The sequence below is a fragment of the Trachurus japonicus genome, chromosome 11 (assembly GCF_045865225.1).
Source record: "Trachurus japonicus isolate A0001 chromosome 11, Traja_1.0".
In the NCBI taxonomy this organism is placed as follows: domain Eukaryota; kingdom Metazoa; phylum Chordata; class Actinopteri; order Carangiformes; family Carangidae; genus Trachurus; species Trachurus japonicus.
The window spans coordinates 9,160,343-9,178,825 of NC_140917.1; the positions used below are offsets into that span (position 1 = coordinate 9,160,343).

Genomic DNA, 18,483 nt, shown 5'->3' on the forward strand with positions numbered 1-18,483 from the left:
ACACAGAGAAACACACACAGAAACACACACACACACGGGTCAGAGGGAGGAGCACTTGGCAGATTAACCCTTTGCTATAATTGACCTGCTCCAGTAAATGTTCACTCCCTAAAGAAACACACTCTGCTCCAGTGACCCACTTCTCTCTGGACGGCTCAGTGTCTCCACCAGGAGCTGCTTCAAGATGTGAAACCACTTCATCCTGATCATCCTGCTCTATTTTACACAGAACTAAACCTTTTTATTTACTGTACTGTATAGTACTGTATTTTATCTGTAGCTGTGCTCTTCTTAAGAATTATAAGCCTTAGATAATTTCAGGTTCGTTGTAGGCTAATAGCAGTAATAATCAGGGCTGTAACGATTAGTTGACATAATCGTTTACGTCAATGACAATTTGTCGACGCGAAATGTTTTGTGTTGATGCGTCGTATTTATAAAACCCTGCTGTCAAATAAACATTTTTTTACCTTAAAATAAATTGTTATTTATAAATCATAAACGATTTAGAAATATAGTTATGTTACAAATATTTCATGGGTTTTTAAAGGTACAATATGTAAGAAATCTAAAGCAACTGGCCGTAAAATCCTCCTAATATGTCACAGAGAGGGAATAATGTTCATATAATATACTGAACTCACCAACAACAATAGTACAGCCAGAGTATTCACATTAAAAATCTTTTTTTGCAGACTGCAAGTCATGTTTATGTTTTGAATTTACGTGTTGGCATGTTGCGCCACCTAGCCCTCTCTCCCAGTCACGCAGTCAGTGGCATTTCAGCCTCCGGTCTGCTTCCACTGAGCTGCCACTACGCTGGGAGAAAAACGAGATCACTGTGTTTTGAATTTGACTGCAGTAACCGTTTTTGGCCACATTCTTTCATATGGCACCTTTAATTTGCTCTGAGAATATGAGGTAAAACCAAAGTCGAAACAGTTGCTGCCAAAATAATTGTGACTAATCTAAAAAATAACCAATAGATTAGTCGACAACCAAAATAATCGTTAGTTGCAGCCCATAGTAATGATTTAATCAACTTTACAACTTCAAAAAAACAGTTGCCTCCTCGGTGTCGGTCCAGGAAGTAGAGAGACGTCCTGATGAATAAAGTTTCCAGGTTCTGCAGATGTTTTATTGCAGCTTCACTCTTCTGGCACTTCTTTGTGTTTATCAGATGTTTACCTTTTTGAAGGTAGCGGCTTGAATACAGAAACAGAGGCTGTGCGACAGGGGAGCTGTGCAGGGTTTCATTGGACTCGACGTCCGTAACCTTGGGCGGCCATGTTGGCGGAGCTCTGTTCAAACAGATTTATAAAATGCAGCCTCATCCTTCTCTTTAATGCGCTGGCTCAGTGGAGGTCCGGTGAATCCAAAGCAAAGTCAAAACACTGTCTGATTTAAAAAGCTGATCCGGGCTCGGCTTCTCGTCCGGTGATGAATTCCACGTCAATCAGACACCTCCAGGGTCGACCGCCCTCCGGCTGCAGGGCCGAGTATCTGACAGTAACGTTGTTTTTTATGCAACAAGTTTTCTTTCTTCTCTGTTGTTTTTCTGAGTCTGTCATTTTTTATATATCGAGCAGAGTTCACCATATTTATTAGAGTCAGTTTACTCAGCTGGCACTGGTGCTTTCATCTGAAGCAACTCTAAAGCTCAGAAATACCTCAGCAGAAGATGTGATGATGGTGATGATGTAATCTTTCTACATTTGTTTTAATTCATTTAAATAAATAAAAAACTGAGGTTCCCATGTGTCCTGGAAAACATGGAAAATGGTTGACCAATGTTCCAGTCATGGAAAACACACAATAACAGAGCCCAAAGGATTTATTTTCCAAATAACCCCACAGTGACAGATAGAGGAGCAGCAGCAGAGAGCTGTTTGGGTGTGGTTTAAAAACAAAAACATGTTTGTGTGGTTCTATGATAAATTTGTCATAATTTCTTAATTTCATGGATAAGTAAGTTAGAGCCATAGACTGCACACCTTTAAATCAGACCTCTGATAGTGAGAGGCAGAAGCAAACTGGTTAAATGTACAAAATAAGGTACAACTGTTGAAAAGAAGAATTCTCCAAAGCATGAATGGGACGAGGGATGTATTTGTGTATGGTGTAATAACATGTCTGACTGTAGCAGCTGAAAATATCCTGTAAAAGTCCCAGAAAATAGCTCAATATTTTGCATGACTATATTGTGTCAATGTACGGATGCAAAGTATCAATCTGAACAGACTAAGAAGTTAATCTTAGTAGGAAAAAAGGATGTTAACAAAGTTTTCATTTCATTTTTAGTTGAAAAAAGCTAATAACCACGATACATTGCAGCATATTGCACTACTTTTAATATCGTATCACAGGGCCTGTGGTGAATCCCACTCCTGTTCTGAACAGGGCCTGTTAAACATGCAGGGTGAGGTGTGTGGGACGTGTCAGGATGAAGAGATAAGTGTCACCCAGGACGTTTCCCTGGGGGAGAATAGTGATCAGGAAGCAGAACGAGGCCGAGCGACTGAGTTTGTGTCGATGGTGAAGAGCCACTCGTCACTGTGGATGATCAGAAGTTCCTGTGGGAATGAAGAGCATCCTCACAAACGCCATGATCGTCTATTTATTATGCAATCTAATTAAGAAAATATCTAATTTAACAAAATGTAAATGAGACTTGTTTAATTCCACTCCTCCATCCCGCTGCTGGTGTGTGAATAGACATGAAGCCACTCCATTGTTGTTGTCATGTGACCCTAATTAGTGGGTCTTTGGTGTATCTGGTGAGTTGTGTGATGTTTCCTCGTCGGCGTCTCAGGGATGAAACAGTTTGAGTGTGTGTGTGTGTGACGACACCAGAGGACGACTGTGACGATCAGACCTCGGCCGTTAATGAGACGACTTCTCATGTGTTTTTTGATGTGTTTTCTCCTCAGAGACCGCGGAGACCTCGCCGCTGACTGGAGCACAGATCAGATATGGTGAGAGATTGTATCTGACACACACACACAAACATGGAGTGTTATAGATGAAAGCTGTATCTAAAGCTAATGCACAAACACAGACTGTGATTTTCTCGTCGGTATGACGTCACCGGAGTCTGAGCATCAGAGGAAACCTGGGCTCGATAAGTGACCTGACAGTCAGACTCCACCAGCGTCTTCCTGTCGACTCACAAGGGAAGAGTCGACACACAGAGGTCACATTTAAAAGTTTTAGAGGAAAGTTTCACATGTGACATTGAAACAAGTTGGAAACTTAATTGTCACGTTGTGTTTAATTGCTTCAGGAGTTGAATAACAGACTTAGTGAAACTCTTAATGCTGTTGTATAATCTCAAAGTCAACAGACTGAGAACAACTGAGTCTCAGTATTTTACTGAAGATTCAGAAATAGATAGTTAATTGATCCCAGGGGGAAAGGAGGTCTGTTCAAGAACAGAGAAGATGAAGTGGATAAAGATAAAGATTTTAAAAAAAACTCATGAATGGGACTCATGAATTAACCAACAAAACCTGAGCTCGTCATTTTTACATTTGGGTTTTAGCTCGAAACAAATAAACGTCCTCATTGGACTTTCAGCACCTGATCTTGTCTATGGAGGTACTGTGCTGTACCTTTCACATTTGAATCGATACGGTACCTGAGAACGTGAACCGGTACACAACAGTACCTGTTTTCAGTGCTTTTTGTGTTTATGTATGTGTATTAAAGTTGTTTTGTCTATAAAAATATAGTAACATTTTTGAATATTTATTTCTCACTCCTCAGCCTTTAGGAGTATTTTAGGTTTTAGGGATGGGAAATGATTTTCGAATAATCAATAGTCATTCAATGAAAAAAAAAAAAAAAAGGTTCATGAAACTAGCGTCTTGTCTGAAAAAATGTAAATGTTTATGTTCCCTTTTTACTGTGGCAGAAGGGGAAACAGAAAGACTCCAGCCTACAGCCATCAGAAAGTTATGTGTGAAACTCTGTAAATAAAAAAAAAAACAAATGAAACTGAGGAGCAGCACAAACTCTGCAAGGTGCAGACTTTGATGAGAAACGGTACTGAGAGTCGGTTTCTGTGGAGCTGGACCAGAACCGACCACATTCACTCCACTGACCGTCTCATACATCTCTATTTATTCTGTTCGTCTTTTGAATTTAAACTCTGTTTCATCAGTGAAACCTCAATATTGTTTGAGACTGAAATAAATGAGAAAATAAAACGGGTTGATTGTGCAGCTGCAGAAGTTTAATCACTTGTTTAATGTCACAATTTCTGTTTTTTAATCCTCCCGCCGTCGTCTAATAACTCGTCTTTACTCATTTGCAGTTTTGTTCCACAACGCCATCCCCTTCATTGGCTTTGGCTTCCTGGATAATGCCATCATGATCGCAGCGGTGAGTGAAGTTATTTACACAGAGATGAAGATTAAACTTTGCTGCAATTTACTGAGCTGAAAGAAAAACAGATTCTTTTTAATGAGATTGAATCGGAGCAAATAGAAAAGAAGTCGTTTAAAGACGATGATGTGATTCTCTGCTCTGTTCTCCAGGGAACTCAGATCGAACTCTCCATCGGAGTCACGCTGGGGATCTCCACCATGGCCGGTAAGAACCACACCAGGTCCTGACTGGAGTTACTACATCCAATCTCTGAGAGCGGTGGCCCCTCCTTTGGTTTTATCTCTGATATATATGAAATTGCAGTGAAATGTGTTTCTTTTTTGAAAGAACAACTTCTTCTTCAGATCTGGTTGCTGTTTATTGCAGCACATCCCGCTGTCATCATCACGCTGCAGCTCGGGGGTCTCAGTTTGGCTCTTTATTACGCCCTGAAAAACCATAAAGGTGCCGGAGCTTCGCTTTTCCCCCCTCATTTCCCCCGCTAGATTATTCCGTTTCCATGGATACTTGGCTCCAATTTCCTCTGCAAAGTGCAAATCAGAGGCTGAAGACGGGCTCTAGATCAATAGCTGCGCTCTGACGCCTTTATCCATCCAGGCGCTGCTTTATATTTGTTTCATCATCATCCAGCCAAGCAGAGCCGCTCCGCCGGTTCATCACTTTAGTTTTTTATTCTATTTGAGGAGCGACAACTCCCGCCGTCTGTCGTGTGTTTATTGGCTCACTGTCACACACAGAATCAGTGTCAGAGTTGTTGTTGTTGGTGAGATTGAGGCGAGGTCGCAGTCGCACGGCCGTGGTCGTGGAGTTGGAACGTCCAGATGGAGACGCAGCTCCCGCAGGAAACTTCCCGGTCGCTCGGCTCCGTGGCGTCTCCACTCCTCTGATCCTCCAGAGATCCACTCAGAGCTCAACAGTCGCATCCACAGCGTTAATGACCGTGGACAAGCACACACACACTCTGCCGTTCCCCCTGCGAAAACCCAAACCCACAGTGTGAATTATTCATGGCTGCCAAATAAACTCTGTGCAGCCTGGACACAAGTTTCTGCTGACGCGTCGACCACGAAGGCAGCAGAGGAAGGAGCTGACGAGAGTCCTGGTGGTTTTCCAAACATGTTCTTTGATCTGAAAAAAAAAAAAGTTTTGCGCCTCGTCTCACTCCCACCGACGCGAGCTCATATTGTGTTGCGCTGCTTTGATGTGTTGTTTGGACGCCCTCCTCCCTGTGTTTTTAGATTTCTGCATTTTCAGAGATGCATGTGGGCCAGTTGGCACCGAGCGGAGAGTTTTTAGGTATGTTCTCTGTATTTGTTCTGGTTGTTGTGAGTAGGCGAGTTTGAAAAGTTTTCTTCAGACGGAGGCAGAGTGGAACGATTACAGCATCAGTTGTCTATCCGTCCATTTATCATCAGACACTTGTTCAGCTCCAGGTTGAATGAAGACGAAGACGAAAGATGGACCATCCACCTTCCACCGGTTTACCTCACATGTTCCCAAACCAACTGGGATGCAGTTTTATGATATATTATATATATTTATTATATAAAGTCACACATTTGAGAGAAAAAATCCCCAAATGAATGATAAAAAACTATTTTTATTCAAATCAAGGATGTGTCTTTGCTCTTCTCATGGTTGGAAGAGCTGAAACTAAAACAGGCCACGTCTGTTCAACCCTGTAAAGTCTAGTCACGTTTGCTTCCTTGATAAAAACAAGAAATGAGCACATTTATAAGATTTTTTTACAAATCTGTGACTTTAAACTTAAAAACTCTGAGTTTTTAACCCAGAAAGTAACGTCAAGGAAGGAACCAAGTGGAATCAGGTCACAACACCTGGTCAGAGTGAGGATTGAAGAAGAGAGAAGAGAGAGTGGATTCAACTCACTGACACGTTTTATCTCCAGTGCGTTCAGCAGTGTGTACTGAGTTGACACAGATCCCTGTGGACCTGCTCACACCTCTGACTCCCGGCCTCAGGCTCTTCTCCTTCTCCAGAGGACGATGTCTTCGAGGACCTGAACTGAGGCGCGTGTGTGTGTGTGTGTGTTGGCCAGACATGAAGGAGCCACAGTTCTTCTGCTCTGAGCTGCTCAACACACTTCACACTTCACAGTCTGAGAGAAGAGAAGAAAATAAAAAGACTGATGATCCTGTACCAGTCGACACCACTAGTCTCAAACCCTCAGGAGAGAGATTGACACTTTAGAAACACAGGATTTCTCTCTCTTCTCCTAAAACAGTTTCAGTCTCACAGAACTAGATGTTTTTTAATCAGTTTGCAGCAGTCAAACCTTCATTGATTGTGATGAAATTGTGTGTAAAAGCTTTAATGGCGTTTGTGTGTTTGTGTCTCTGCAGCTGCAGCTCTGGGGAACCTGGTTTCAGACTTGGCTGGTCTCGGGTAAGATCCTGTGATCCTGTGTGTGTGTGTGTGTGTGTGTGTGTGTGTGTGTGTGAGAGCAGGTCAGTGTCAGTGCTGTAGGTGTGTTTTTAAATTAAAAAGTGCAAATTAATAGAACAAGTTGCCTTTGTTATGTCTTTTCCTTTGAATTCATCCATGACACTTACAGTTTGTTTGTTTAGTCTTTTTCCTTCAGGGCTTTTTTTTTTTTTAACAAACTCTTACTTATTTGTTCTGCTGTGTGTTTGTGTGTTGTTGTTTTTTTGTCTTTGTCTTTCATCTCTGTGAAAACAAGTTCATATTTCAACCTTCAGACTGAAGCTTTAGTGTTTGATTAGAAAGTTTAGATCGATCAAACACACGTTGCTTTAACACAACAGAGCAAGAACAGTCTTTTAAAAAGCTTTACTGTAGGTTCAGGGACAAGTGTTAGGACGTGATGCTAAATGATTGTTGTGTGTCTGTGTGTGTGTGTGTGTGTGTGTGTGTGTGTGTGTGTTTGTGTGTGTAGTCTTGCAGGTTATGTGGAGGCTCTGGCGTCCAGACTGGGGATGCAGGTTCCAGATCTGGCGCCCAAGCAGGTGGACATGTGGCAGACCAGGGTCAGCTCTCACTCGGTGAGACTTTGATATTTGACTTAATTGTATTTGGGACGTTTTTAATGAAACGGTCGACAGAAACGAGATGAAAGGAAACGAGACGAGCAGAGCGGGGGGAAAAATAAAATAATAAATGTCACCAGCTGGAGTCAAACTGAGGACGCTGCCAAATATTTAGTAAAACTTTATTATATTTCCACTTTTTTTTTCTTTTACAATTAATTAACAGCAATAAAACTTCAACTATACAGACATGAAACTGTGGTGAAAACAAACAAGAGGCTGAAGAGGAGCAGGGAGATCAGAGGAGGATCCACAGGACGACACAGGAAGTCAATCACCCCGTTTACACCTGGTATTAGCATGCGTCTCCAAGGTCCACATTGAGATCTGAAATTAAAAAATAAAAAATAAAATAGATAGTAGTTTTTATTGTATTTCCACCCACGTAGTTGTATGCAGAAACATTACCGTTACCGCATTACCGTTTACACTTGTGTTCACTGTGGTGGCTTGGCCGATCGATCACAATCCGTCCTCAATGTGTCTTGGGTGCGTTTACATCTGTACTTTCATGTGGTCAAGCTCTATCCCAGTGTTTTTCAACCTTGGGGTCGGGACCCCACGTGGGGACGCCTGGAATTCAAATGGGGTCGCCTGAAATTTCTTTTTTTGGTAAACTAATTATTCATTTTAAAATTATGATTAAAAACACCACACACAATCTTAAACACTGTATTCTATACTTTCACTTTCTCAAATATAAATCGAGTTCAAATAAAAATATCTGAGCTGGTACATCACATGATGACTGCACGTGGTCGCGGGATCGCCAGAAATTTGTGATGTCAAAATGGGGTCACGAGCCAAAAAAGGTTGGGAACCACACCGATTGCAATCCGATCACAGCAAACGCTTGTTAATGCCAGGTGTAAACGGGGTGAATGTTTTCTCTGCGTCTGTCATTTGCACAAGTGAAAAATACAAAGTCTGCTCTCAGGTCCTGTTGAAAGTAAACGTGGAGGTGAAAGCTGAGAGGAAGCAGCCTGTTGTGTGTTAGAGGACAAATTAAAGCTGCACAGTGTTTCATTTAAAACCTGTGACTCCTCAGTGTTTTTAATAAGCTGAAAACACGTGAGTTCAGGTCCTGAGTTAAACTAATGAGTGGGTTTTGTTCTGGAGTTTGGATGTAAAATGAAAACTCAGATTTCTTCTCCTCCTCCTCCTGGTCGTCCTGCTGCAGGGTAAAGCCATCGGCATCACCATCGGCTGCATCCTGGGAATGTTCCCGCTGCTCTTCCTGGACGACGACAAGGACAAAGAGAAGGAAGCACAACCCGAGGCGCACTCGTCCTAACTCGGGTCACTACAGCGACGCACACCTCTACAGTACACACTGGATCCTGCTGGTGTCACGACAGAACAACGTCCTCACCGTCTGATGTTGGTCCGTCGCGCTCAGGCAGCGTTCACTCAGCTGGACCCTGACGCCCAGTTAGATCTCACGCTGACAGTAGGAGGCGCTGTTCTGATTCTGTCATTGATTCTTCATATTGATAAAAACATCATGTTTTTAGATGATACAAACTGTTTACTTCCTGTTTTACAGCTAAAGAGGCAAAACAATTCAGTGATTCATATTTATTTGTCTTTTTTTTATATATATATTTTTCCACAAATACCTACAAACAACATACAAATGAAGCTATAATTAAATTAAAACGTAGGAAATGTGTCAGACTGTAATCAGACGGCACAGACAGACAACTATAAAACACTATAGAGCTGTAGATATTTATAAACATAAGCCACCACAGTCAGGTGAGGCTGCAGACATACACCTGTGTGTATCGACCAGTGTGTGTTTTATTTCTTCTTTTTAAAGCTTCATGATCTTTAAATGTTTTATAGCTTCATGTTGGTTTCAGCTTCAGTTTCTCAGTGTTGTTCTGTCTTTTCCTCTGAGGCTGAGAGGTTGATCTGGCTCCATCCAGCTACAGACACGAGGTCCCGCCCTCAAATTATGCAAAATTTGAAGCTCTAAACGAGTGAGATATGAAAATTCACCCCTGGAAAGTCAGGAAGGAGGAAACTGGCTGTAAAGAACCAAAGCGACTCTGTGCCAGGCTGTAAACAGTTGATCTCTGATGTTAATTTGGACATTTTAACATGAGAGTCTGTGGACAGTGACTCAGTGTTGGTGTCAGCCTCTAGTGGCCGATAGAGGAAGTGCAGGTTGTTACCACTCTGACCTCTGACCTGAATCTGTCTGGTAACAGGAAACTGGACAAACTCAGATCTGAATCAGTGTTTTTGTTTTTTTAAATGTTTCTCCTTTTTTATTGATCTGAAGAATCAATGACGTAGAATCTGAACAACTCTTGAACTTGTGAACGCTACCTGAGCAGCTCCCAGGACGAGGCCGCCTCACCTGTCTCACTCCACCTGTCTCACTCCACTGGGTCACGTCTCGTCCTGACAGCACAAACACAGACGTCAAACTCTCACCAGCTGTTCTGGCAGCTGGAACACTATGTCATAGCCGGACTGTTTTTTTTGTTTTGTTTTTTGTCTTCAGCAGACACTGAAGACGTTTGAAGACTCTCTGTCCTCTCTGAAACACTATCTCTTTATCTCATTATCTGTTTATCAGATGTTTTTCTTGACAAACTAAAAGAGTCACCTCAGTCGTTTTGTGCATCTTAAAAAAAAGAGGAAGAAAAAAACAAAAAAAACAATGTAAATGAACCAGGAACAGCGTCATCTGCTACCTCCAGAATGTGTTTGGTGTTTTGCATGAAGAACTGATGTAGCTCAATAATCAAACTTTTTATTTCTCTGAGGGTTTTTTTTTTTTTTTAAAGTGCTTGAAAGTCTTTAAATGTTTCGTAGAGGCTGATGAACGGAGGAGGAGGAGAGAGTTTGGTGTTTGCTATTTACAGTTTTAAGCTTTTACACTAATGTTTCCAAGGTCTCTCTCTCTCTCTTTCTTTCTCTCTCTCTCTCTCTCTTTCTCTCTCTCTCTCTCTGTTGACTGGGATCCAGCCGTCTGTGAAATCAGATGGTTTTGGATTCACCACACACGAGTCGGCTTAAAAGTTTCAGTCTGGTCTCAGTTCAGCTCTTTATTTTCATTTTCTGCTTCATGTTCAAGATGCTTTTTGTTTTTTGTTTTGTTTTTACAGTGAATCTGTTTGATGTTTTTTCTCCTGCTGAGTCACAGCTGAGTTTAAAATCCCTCCCACAGTCACTGTGGCGCATCATATTATCCTTTAGACTTATATTATATCCCATCATTTAATCTAAGTGGCCAAATCAAGGCTAAAACTAGTTATTCATTTAAATGTTTAATTATGATTAATCAATCATTCGTGCTAGAAAATGATTGTATCTCTCATTTTATTGTTGAATTCTTCACTTAAACCTAAAAATATTCAACATATGAAGCAACAAATCACAGTTTAGAAGCAAAAACCAGTGAGTAGTAGAGTAAAGTCCATGAATCTACATCAGTGTGTTTCTACTGGAGTTCACTAATGAGTGTTTTCTACTGTGGAGTTTAGTGAATGAGTGACTGAGGGAGCGACTTTGAACACAGCCTCTGCAGAGACATTATAACTGGCTCCTTCACTTTATCACCTGCACAGGTCAGAGTGTGTGTGTGTGAGCGTGTGTGTGTGTTGCACTGATTTATGTCGAGGCCTTGGACAGTTTGAAATTTGCCAAAAACTTGAGGGAAGTGTTGAAGAGTTGTTGTTTTTTAAAGTTATTATTCTCATGAGAAATGTTTGTTCCCTCGTCCTGGAGTCTAAAGGAGCCCAGGGGGACGCCGGTGAACGGGCTCGCGTCTCGAGTTCACTCCGATTCTGACCCAAATGTTTGAAGAGTATTTTAATGAGCGTTTTGGACTCTGCGCCACAAAAGATTTAAAAGTTTTGAAATCCTCAAGGGAATAATATTTTCCTTCTCTCCGTCTCATTAGAGAAGGAGCAGCGATACACCATCTGTCTGAATCCTGCCATCAATAAGGATAAACTAATTAAATAATACAGAATAATGTGCTGATTGTTGCTGTGGAGACAACCTGGACTTGTGTGTTGTTGTTTTTTGTATCATCTCATGTTCACGTCACTATTGTGTTCAGGTTTGATCGGTTTTTAGATTTCTCTCTCTCTCTGCTCTGATGAAGAAATGTGTTGAAGCAACTGAACAAACTGTGTCATGTTGTTAGAGGAGCGCTGTGTTGTGCTGCCCCCTGGTGGACAGCACGTGTCTCTACCCTACAGACAGTGATTATTATTATTATTATAATACAGTATGTATGTTTGTACGTGTTTTGCAACATTATGTGCAATTTAAAACTAAGACAATAAATCTGGGAGTGTTTACGTCTGGCTCTGCAGGTGCTGCTGTCGTCAGTGAGTGTCTTCTTCACTGGGAGCTGATGTGCCCCTGAGCAAGGCAGAGTGGAGACTGAGGAAGGCTGAGGCAGATCTGAGGTCAGATTTCAGTGCTGCTCCAGGTACAAACTCACATTCAGCACTGAAAGCATCATAACAGCATGTCGGACTCATTAGATCCTGTGTGGTATCACAAACTGAACCTCATGAATCAAGATGTAGCCTCAAGTCCTCAGGTTTAATTGTTAAGTTCTTAATGACATTTTAACTCTGATTAATTATAGATATTTAATTTAAACTGAGTTTTTAGGGGCTTTCAGACCATTTTTAGTTTTGTTGCTGGTGCTCATAGTTTTAAACGTTTCAATAAGAGGACTGAAATAGATGATAGATATTGCAATTGAGAAATGGTTTGCAAATTAATATGTCTTTTATTTTGACCTGAAAAATATTTTTTAAAATTTGTTAATATCAAACAAATGTGTTTGTTTACATCTGGAGATTAAGATCTGTAGGTGAGATTTGAGTGCTGCTCCAGGTACAAACTCACATTCAGCACAAAGAGCATCGTTTCAACATAACGGCTTCTCACCGACTCCTAAATCTTGTGTGTTGCTACTGAATCAAGATCAGCTATAGTCCTTAGGGTGCTTGAACTAACTTAATTATAGATATTTAATTTAAATAGAAGAAATTTAAACTGTTTTTAGAGGCTTTCAGACCATTTGGAGATTTGTTGCTGGTGCCAGTAGTTTTGATAGTTTCACAAGACTGAACAACATGCAAAACAATCATAGAACAGTTATTTTGGTAGATATGGCATTGAAGAAATTGGTCACAAATATTTAAAAACGATGATGAGGTCACTTTTGTTTGAGTTTGTATCAAACCACACATGTTCATTTATATCTTGAGATTAAGATCTGTAGGTCAGAGCGTCTGTGTTGTAGCATGATTATGGTCTATTGTGACATTTTGGATATTCTATTTGATTAATTGTCATCATCAATAACAATCCACACTTTATAGAGGAAAGTGCAGGAAGTGAATGCAGTGTTTCTGTCTCTCTTGAATCTAATTGTGACAATTACGTCCATAAAGCTAAAGATGACTTCATTCATTCAGAAAAAAAGCAGAAACCAGACATTCACCTCTTTATCAGATGCACATCGTATGCTACGATTTTATTATTTAGCCAAAACAGCTTTTATACATAGAAAATAGGAGACAGTTAGTTTCCAGGAACCGGACATGAAAACATAACAAACAAGAACCAGAGGTGAAGAAACAGGTCGACACAGTAGTTTAAAAACATAAATAAATAAGAAAGTTTCCCTCTTTAATGTTGAAATGTAATAAAATCCTGTTGGTGGATGAAGTGATTTCTGCTCTAGAGTCATGAAAAAACTACAAACAAACATGGCCGACATCAGATTGAAGGTCGTCGTCCTCTCAACTGCAGCTGTAGGAAAATTTCAATATTTGATTTGAAATATTACTAAGTACCTTAACGATCAGTCTTCAATGTTAATAATCAGTTATTATTTCCAATTTCGAAACGTTTCCATTTTTCTTTCTTCTCTCTGAAGTCACAAATAATGTTCAGCTTTATCAGACCAGTTTGACCCAAGGTGGTGACATTTATGTATTTTGTGTGTGAGGGAAACCAAACCATGGTAGAGAAGCACCTGTAGTAAAAAGATATCATACAACCAAAAATAAAAGTCCACTCCATTAAAGTGTTACTTAGTATGAACTGTAAGAAATTTGGCAACTTGTCTCAAATGAAAGGTGAAACGTTGACGGGCAGGAACACACTGACAGCTGCTCGGGGACAGAAAAAGGCTGCGACACACACTGAGGACTGGACAAGTGATTTTTCATTCACGAGTTTCTGGAGTTGAAAAACGATTCTTCTGACCTGATCGACTGTAAAAAATACACTAAACGAAGGATTTTCTAGATGAGGGTTGTGATTCGTTATCATCACTTCTAGTCCTCAGTGTGTGTGTGTGTGTGAGCATCACTCACTGATCATTGATAACACACATCTACAGAGTCTTTACAGGCATCGAACCTTCGGCTTCATACGCTTGTTATCGCATCAGCTACACAACTTATGTTCGTTGACCTGCACTTGAGGATGAACAGAGGGAACATGAAGCAGACAGAGGCTTCAGTTGTCAAACTGCTGTCACACATAATATGAAACATCAATGATCCCTGAAGGGAAACAGAGCAGGAGGAGACGGGCGGTATCTAAAACACAGTCCGCGACGGGGAGAAAAGGTTGATTCAGTAGAAAAAAGGCAGTCTATTAAATCTTTGTTTAACTAAAAAAAAGAAAGAAAAAAAAGACAACATGCATATTAAATACATTTGTTAATAGGTTTCATATGCTCAACAGTACAGTTTGGAGAATAATAAACAAATAAAATGGATTCAAATGAATAAATACATAAATAATTTGACTTATTGACTCTATTAACAGTTTCTAAGTAGCAACAGGGGAGTTTTGTGTATTTCAGCTTAACCACCTGCTAACACAACATGTTAGAGATTTTTATTACTCATCCGGCTATTTGACACTTAGAAACCACAAGCTAGTACAGGTTTATATATTTGTTGCGGTTGCACATGAATATTACTGAATAGTACATTTGCAGAGCTGGCCTGGCTGTCGTAACAGTGTTGAGCTAACGGCTAACAGTGATTTTTCAGTTGGGTCGTCGTGGGTTGAGTTTAAAAGCCTTCGGATTCCTTCTTGTGCTACAGTGCGAGTTAACAACAGTACGTAAGCTAGTGTCCAAAGTATGTGAAAATATATAGTAGGTAAAAGGTAAAAACTAACTCAGAAACAAATGATTTCTTTGTCTGAACAGTGACATTTGGCTAACAATTAGCTAACCTATGATAAAGACTGATAACAGCTAAATGAGATGGATGCTATAGAAATAGAAATAGAAATGCGTCTAAGGCCAACCAAGCTTTTAACTGACATGGAGGCCAACCAAAGTAACGGCTAACGGAGATGAAGGCCAGCCAACGACTATAGTTTACATGGAAGTTAACCAAAATATCGGCTAATTGAAATGACAGATAACTGACATGGAGGCAGTTGAACTAAAACCGCTTTTCTCTGTCTTTTCATTTGCATCATTAGCAAAAACTTAATTTGAACTGATTTGTGTCCAACCATTAGGTTAAAAAAAAAGCTATAAAACATTAACTATGTTGAATTACAGTAGAATTAACAGTTTTTGGAGGGTTTTTATTAAATTGATATGATCTTATCATAATGTATCAGTATGAAAATATTGTAGCTTTCAATCGTAGCTTCACAAAATTAGTTCCAGCCCTAAAACTGTTGACATCTTTGCGAACTAAATGAAGGTCACCGTCAGATCACAGGCTTCACTACAACAGACCCACACACTGATCCACGTCACTCCACTTACTGCAGCTAAGTAGTGACAGTTTCTATCACTGCTGAGTGTTTGCTAACATACAGCGAACAGTTGCTACGTAGCCGGTGGGTTGATAGAAGAACAGTGAACAGGGACAGAGGCGTTTGGTGTGATGGTTCATAACTGTAGCCATTATTTCTTTTTTCGTTTTGATTTATCTGTGTTTGTTGTTTAAGTGCTTCACGAAATAGAAAAATACAATAATTAAAGCCAAATACTGAGCCACGACCACACAGTCCGTACCATATCTTTGATTTTTTCTTTTTTTCTTTTAGTTTGAGGGAATCAAAGATGGACTTTTGTTTGGTTTGGTTTAGTTAACACTAGACTTCATCTAGCTACAGTTACAGGTATCCACTGATCATGCTCTGCTACTGCCAACACTGTTTACAACCACTGCAGGGACGTCATGGGCTTTACCGACTCCATTAATCTAATTCAAGAGCCACAATGATCCTTTATACTGGGGCAAACTTTTAACAACATGCAGGTCAATCTACCGTTTGTTGTATTAAAAGCTGTAACAACAACAAAAAAAATCCTTAAGCTGCTATGTGAATGGTAACATGCCACTCTTCATTAAGCTAACCTACATATACAAATACTCTTTCAGTTCAATAGAAGCTCCAGTTTTCCTTCAGGCTGTCTTAATTCTCTCTCAGACGCCCTATCTATGTTTTTACAATTAAAAAAAACAACCAAAAAAACAGAATAAAGTCAATTAAATAGAGAATATTTACGTTAAATTCAGCACACAGGCTTTTGGCACCTTAAAGAGGAGAACTGGGAGACTACAGGGATGTAAAGGGACGAACGAAACATACAAACACATCAAAATATAAATATGTACAAATAATGATTTGATCTTTTGAAAATACTCCATCACTCCTTCCGGCTTACTCACATTTATCTTTCTTCTTCATCGATCATCTGTCACTTCTTACCATTGCTACAAACTTAATATTGTGTAGCAACTTATTAAGGTTTAGTTTCATTTTCAGTTGAAACAACTTTGTGCATCTCGCTCAAGAGTCGCCCTTCACACCATTTCCCTCTCAGATCTCAGATACTGAAGTTGCCCTGAGGAAATGATCTCGGATCAGTGCTACCATTCCCAGGGAAACTTGAGTCAAGTGCAATACTGACAGGTTTCTACTTAAAGGGAGAAAATGCTTCGGTTGGTTTCCAAAGCAACAAAATGTGGCACTGTGGAGAAATCGTTGGCCTGAACTCGTCCAGATGAAAATTTCATTTTGGGTCAGATTTGTCGTTTTCATTTCATCTTGTTTTGACGCTCTTCCTTCAGTTTGTCTCAGTTTAGAGGAGTTTTTTCTTTGGTCCAAAATGAAATATCCATCATCGAAAGAGTTAACTGCTCTTTGGCCAAACGGTGAAGGTGCAGAGTTTTTTTTTTCTTTTTTTTAACCTTTTGAATCAAACTCATGGCACAAGTTTTAGGGACATTTCCAAACCGATTCTTGATCAGAGTCTCGGGGCAACTTCCTCTCAACTCTCTCTTGTTCGTTTAATCAGTCGTGGTTCCCGTTTGTCTTTATTCACCATTTTGTGCCCCATCGTGAGTGTATTTGTATTTGTATTTACCGAAATTCAGCCAGGGACGCAAAATGGCTCGAGTCAAACCAACTCTCCTCCTCCTCCTCCTCCTCTCAGTGAATAATTGGCGCCGATCGGTCGTTGGTCGTCGTCTTCTTCAGCTTGACGCCTCGTCGGATGGCCACCAGGAAGTCCTCCACCTCGCCGTATTCCGTCTCCTCCAGGAGCTCGGGGAGAGGCCGGCGCTCCCACTCCGACACCCGCCCGCCAGGCTGCGGCGGCGGGGTCGGAGGGTCCGAGCCGTCTTTGCACAGATGCCGCGCGTCAAAGGTCTTTGGTGACAACAACGTCCCGCCGCCGCCGTTGCCCGGAGACAGCGGGGTGGTCGGGGGACTGAGAGGCGTCCGCGCCGCGTTGCCGTCCTCGGACGCGGCTCTGCTGGGGAAGCCGGGGTGCTCGGGCACGGTGGGGGTCTTGACCGGGATCATGGGGGGTTTGATGGGAATGGGGCCGAGGTTGAGGCCCCCGGAGGGTCGTCGGAGGTTAGGTTTGGAGGATGGCGTCCGCCGGATGGTGGCGACTCCCGGGGTGACCATGGCAGCGGGGTTGGAGGGCAGACCGGCGGTGGACGCAGGACGTTTGGACTGAAACATGCGGCGGTACGACTGACTGATGTCGCTGCTCCGGGGGATGGTGGAGGATTTATCGAAGTCCGACGACGACGACTGCTGCTCGCCGTCCGGATCCACGCCCACGGTGTAGTAGTCACAGTCCGACACTGTGGAGAACAGGAAACCGCTTTAATCAATGCTGTTCTCCACACAGGAGGAGTTTAGACACATTTTGATGATGCTTCTAATTATAACTATAGTGACAATAACCTAATATACAGTAAGTATAAACATAAAAATGTGTCCCATATGTTTGTTTGTTACCTTTAATTGTCGGTGCAAGCTATTTTTTAGAACAGCGGAGCAGCATCAAATACACAATCCAACAACTCCAAAACTCCAAGACAGAGTTGTTTTCGAGACAAATGCAGAGACTGCTTGGCGAAAAACTGCCCCCGACGGGAACGTGCATCAGTGGTTTTGCATGAATTTACCTCTAAAACAACTCTGTCTGGTAACGTTGTGTTATTATCTCATAGCGTGGTGAATGTGCAGGTCACAACTTGTCCACCAGAGCGTTTTGGAGTTGTTGGATTGTGTATTTGATGAGTTTGATGAGGGAAACCAAGAAATCCCATTAGCCTCTGTAGCGTAGCTCTGAGCAGCTCACGGCTCTGCTCCGCCGTTCTAAAAATAGCTTGCACCGACAATTAAAGGTAACGAACCTACTGCTATGACTATAACGATTATGGCAATGGGCCAATTGCCAAAAATGTTGAACTATAATATAAGTACCTTGTGAGGGGATGGTGTCCTCTGAGCAGCAGGGTGTGTTGGTCTGGCTGCTGTAGCCACTGGAGCCCTGCAGTGAGTCTCTGCTGGAGCCTTGGATGTCCAGCTGGAGGCCTCGGGCCAGAGCTCGGGCCAGCTCCTCGTGGGCGTCTCTGTCCTCCTGACACAGTCAACACACACACACACACACACAGTGTTCACTTGTGTTTCTTGGTTGGGTAACAATTAGCCTGATCACATTTCATCCACTGAAATTATCCAGATA

General features: G+C 41.4%; 2 protein-coding genes across 5 annotated transcripts in view; one reads left to right on the plus strand and one right to left on the minus strand.

Annotated features, from left to right (window-relative positions):
* tmem65 (transmembrane protein 65) overlaps window positions 1-11,782 on the plus strand; it is a 40,618-nt gene extending 28,836 nt beyond the window's left edge. The window contains exons 2-8 of one of the 2 annotated variants that reach the window (XR_015037061.1): window positions 2,931-2,975; window positions 4,316-4,383; window positions 4,539-4,593; window positions 6,753-6,795; window positions 7,307-7,412; window positions 8,638-9,470; window positions 9,571-11,782. Coding sequence is in view for 1 of the 2 variants with exons in the window: in XM_085790885.1 (XP_085647011.1) it covers window positions 2,931-2,975; window positions 4,316-4,383; window positions 4,539-4,593; window positions 6,753-6,795; window positions 7,307-7,412; window positions 8,638-8,751 (431 nt within the window). In the remaining variant the exon portion in view is untranslated. Of the gene's footprint in view, window positions 1-2,930; window positions 2,976-4,315; window positions 4,384-4,538; window positions 4,594-6,752; window positions 6,796-7,306; window positions 7,413-8,637 lie in introns of both variants that reach the window. The other variant, XM_085790885.1, reaches the window with a different exon arrangement.
* A 1,166-nt stretch (window positions 11,783-12,948) lies between these two features.
* The window catches only part of LOC146978190 (protein MTSS 1-like), a 70,730-nt gene continuing 65,195 nt past the window's right edge, over window positions 12,949-18,483 (minus strand). For all 3 annotated transcript variants that reach the window (XM_085790901.1, XM_085790900.1, XM_085790903.1), the window contains 2 exons: window positions 18,222-18,378; window positions 12,949-17,593 (listed from right to left, as the gene is read on the minus strand). In XM_085790901.1, the coding sequence (XP_085647027.1) occupies window positions 16,929-17,593; window positions 18,222-18,378 (822 nt within the window). In that variant the 3' untranslated portion in view covers window positions 12,949-16,928. The remainder of the gene's footprint in view (window positions 17,594-18,221; window positions 18,379-18,483) is intronic.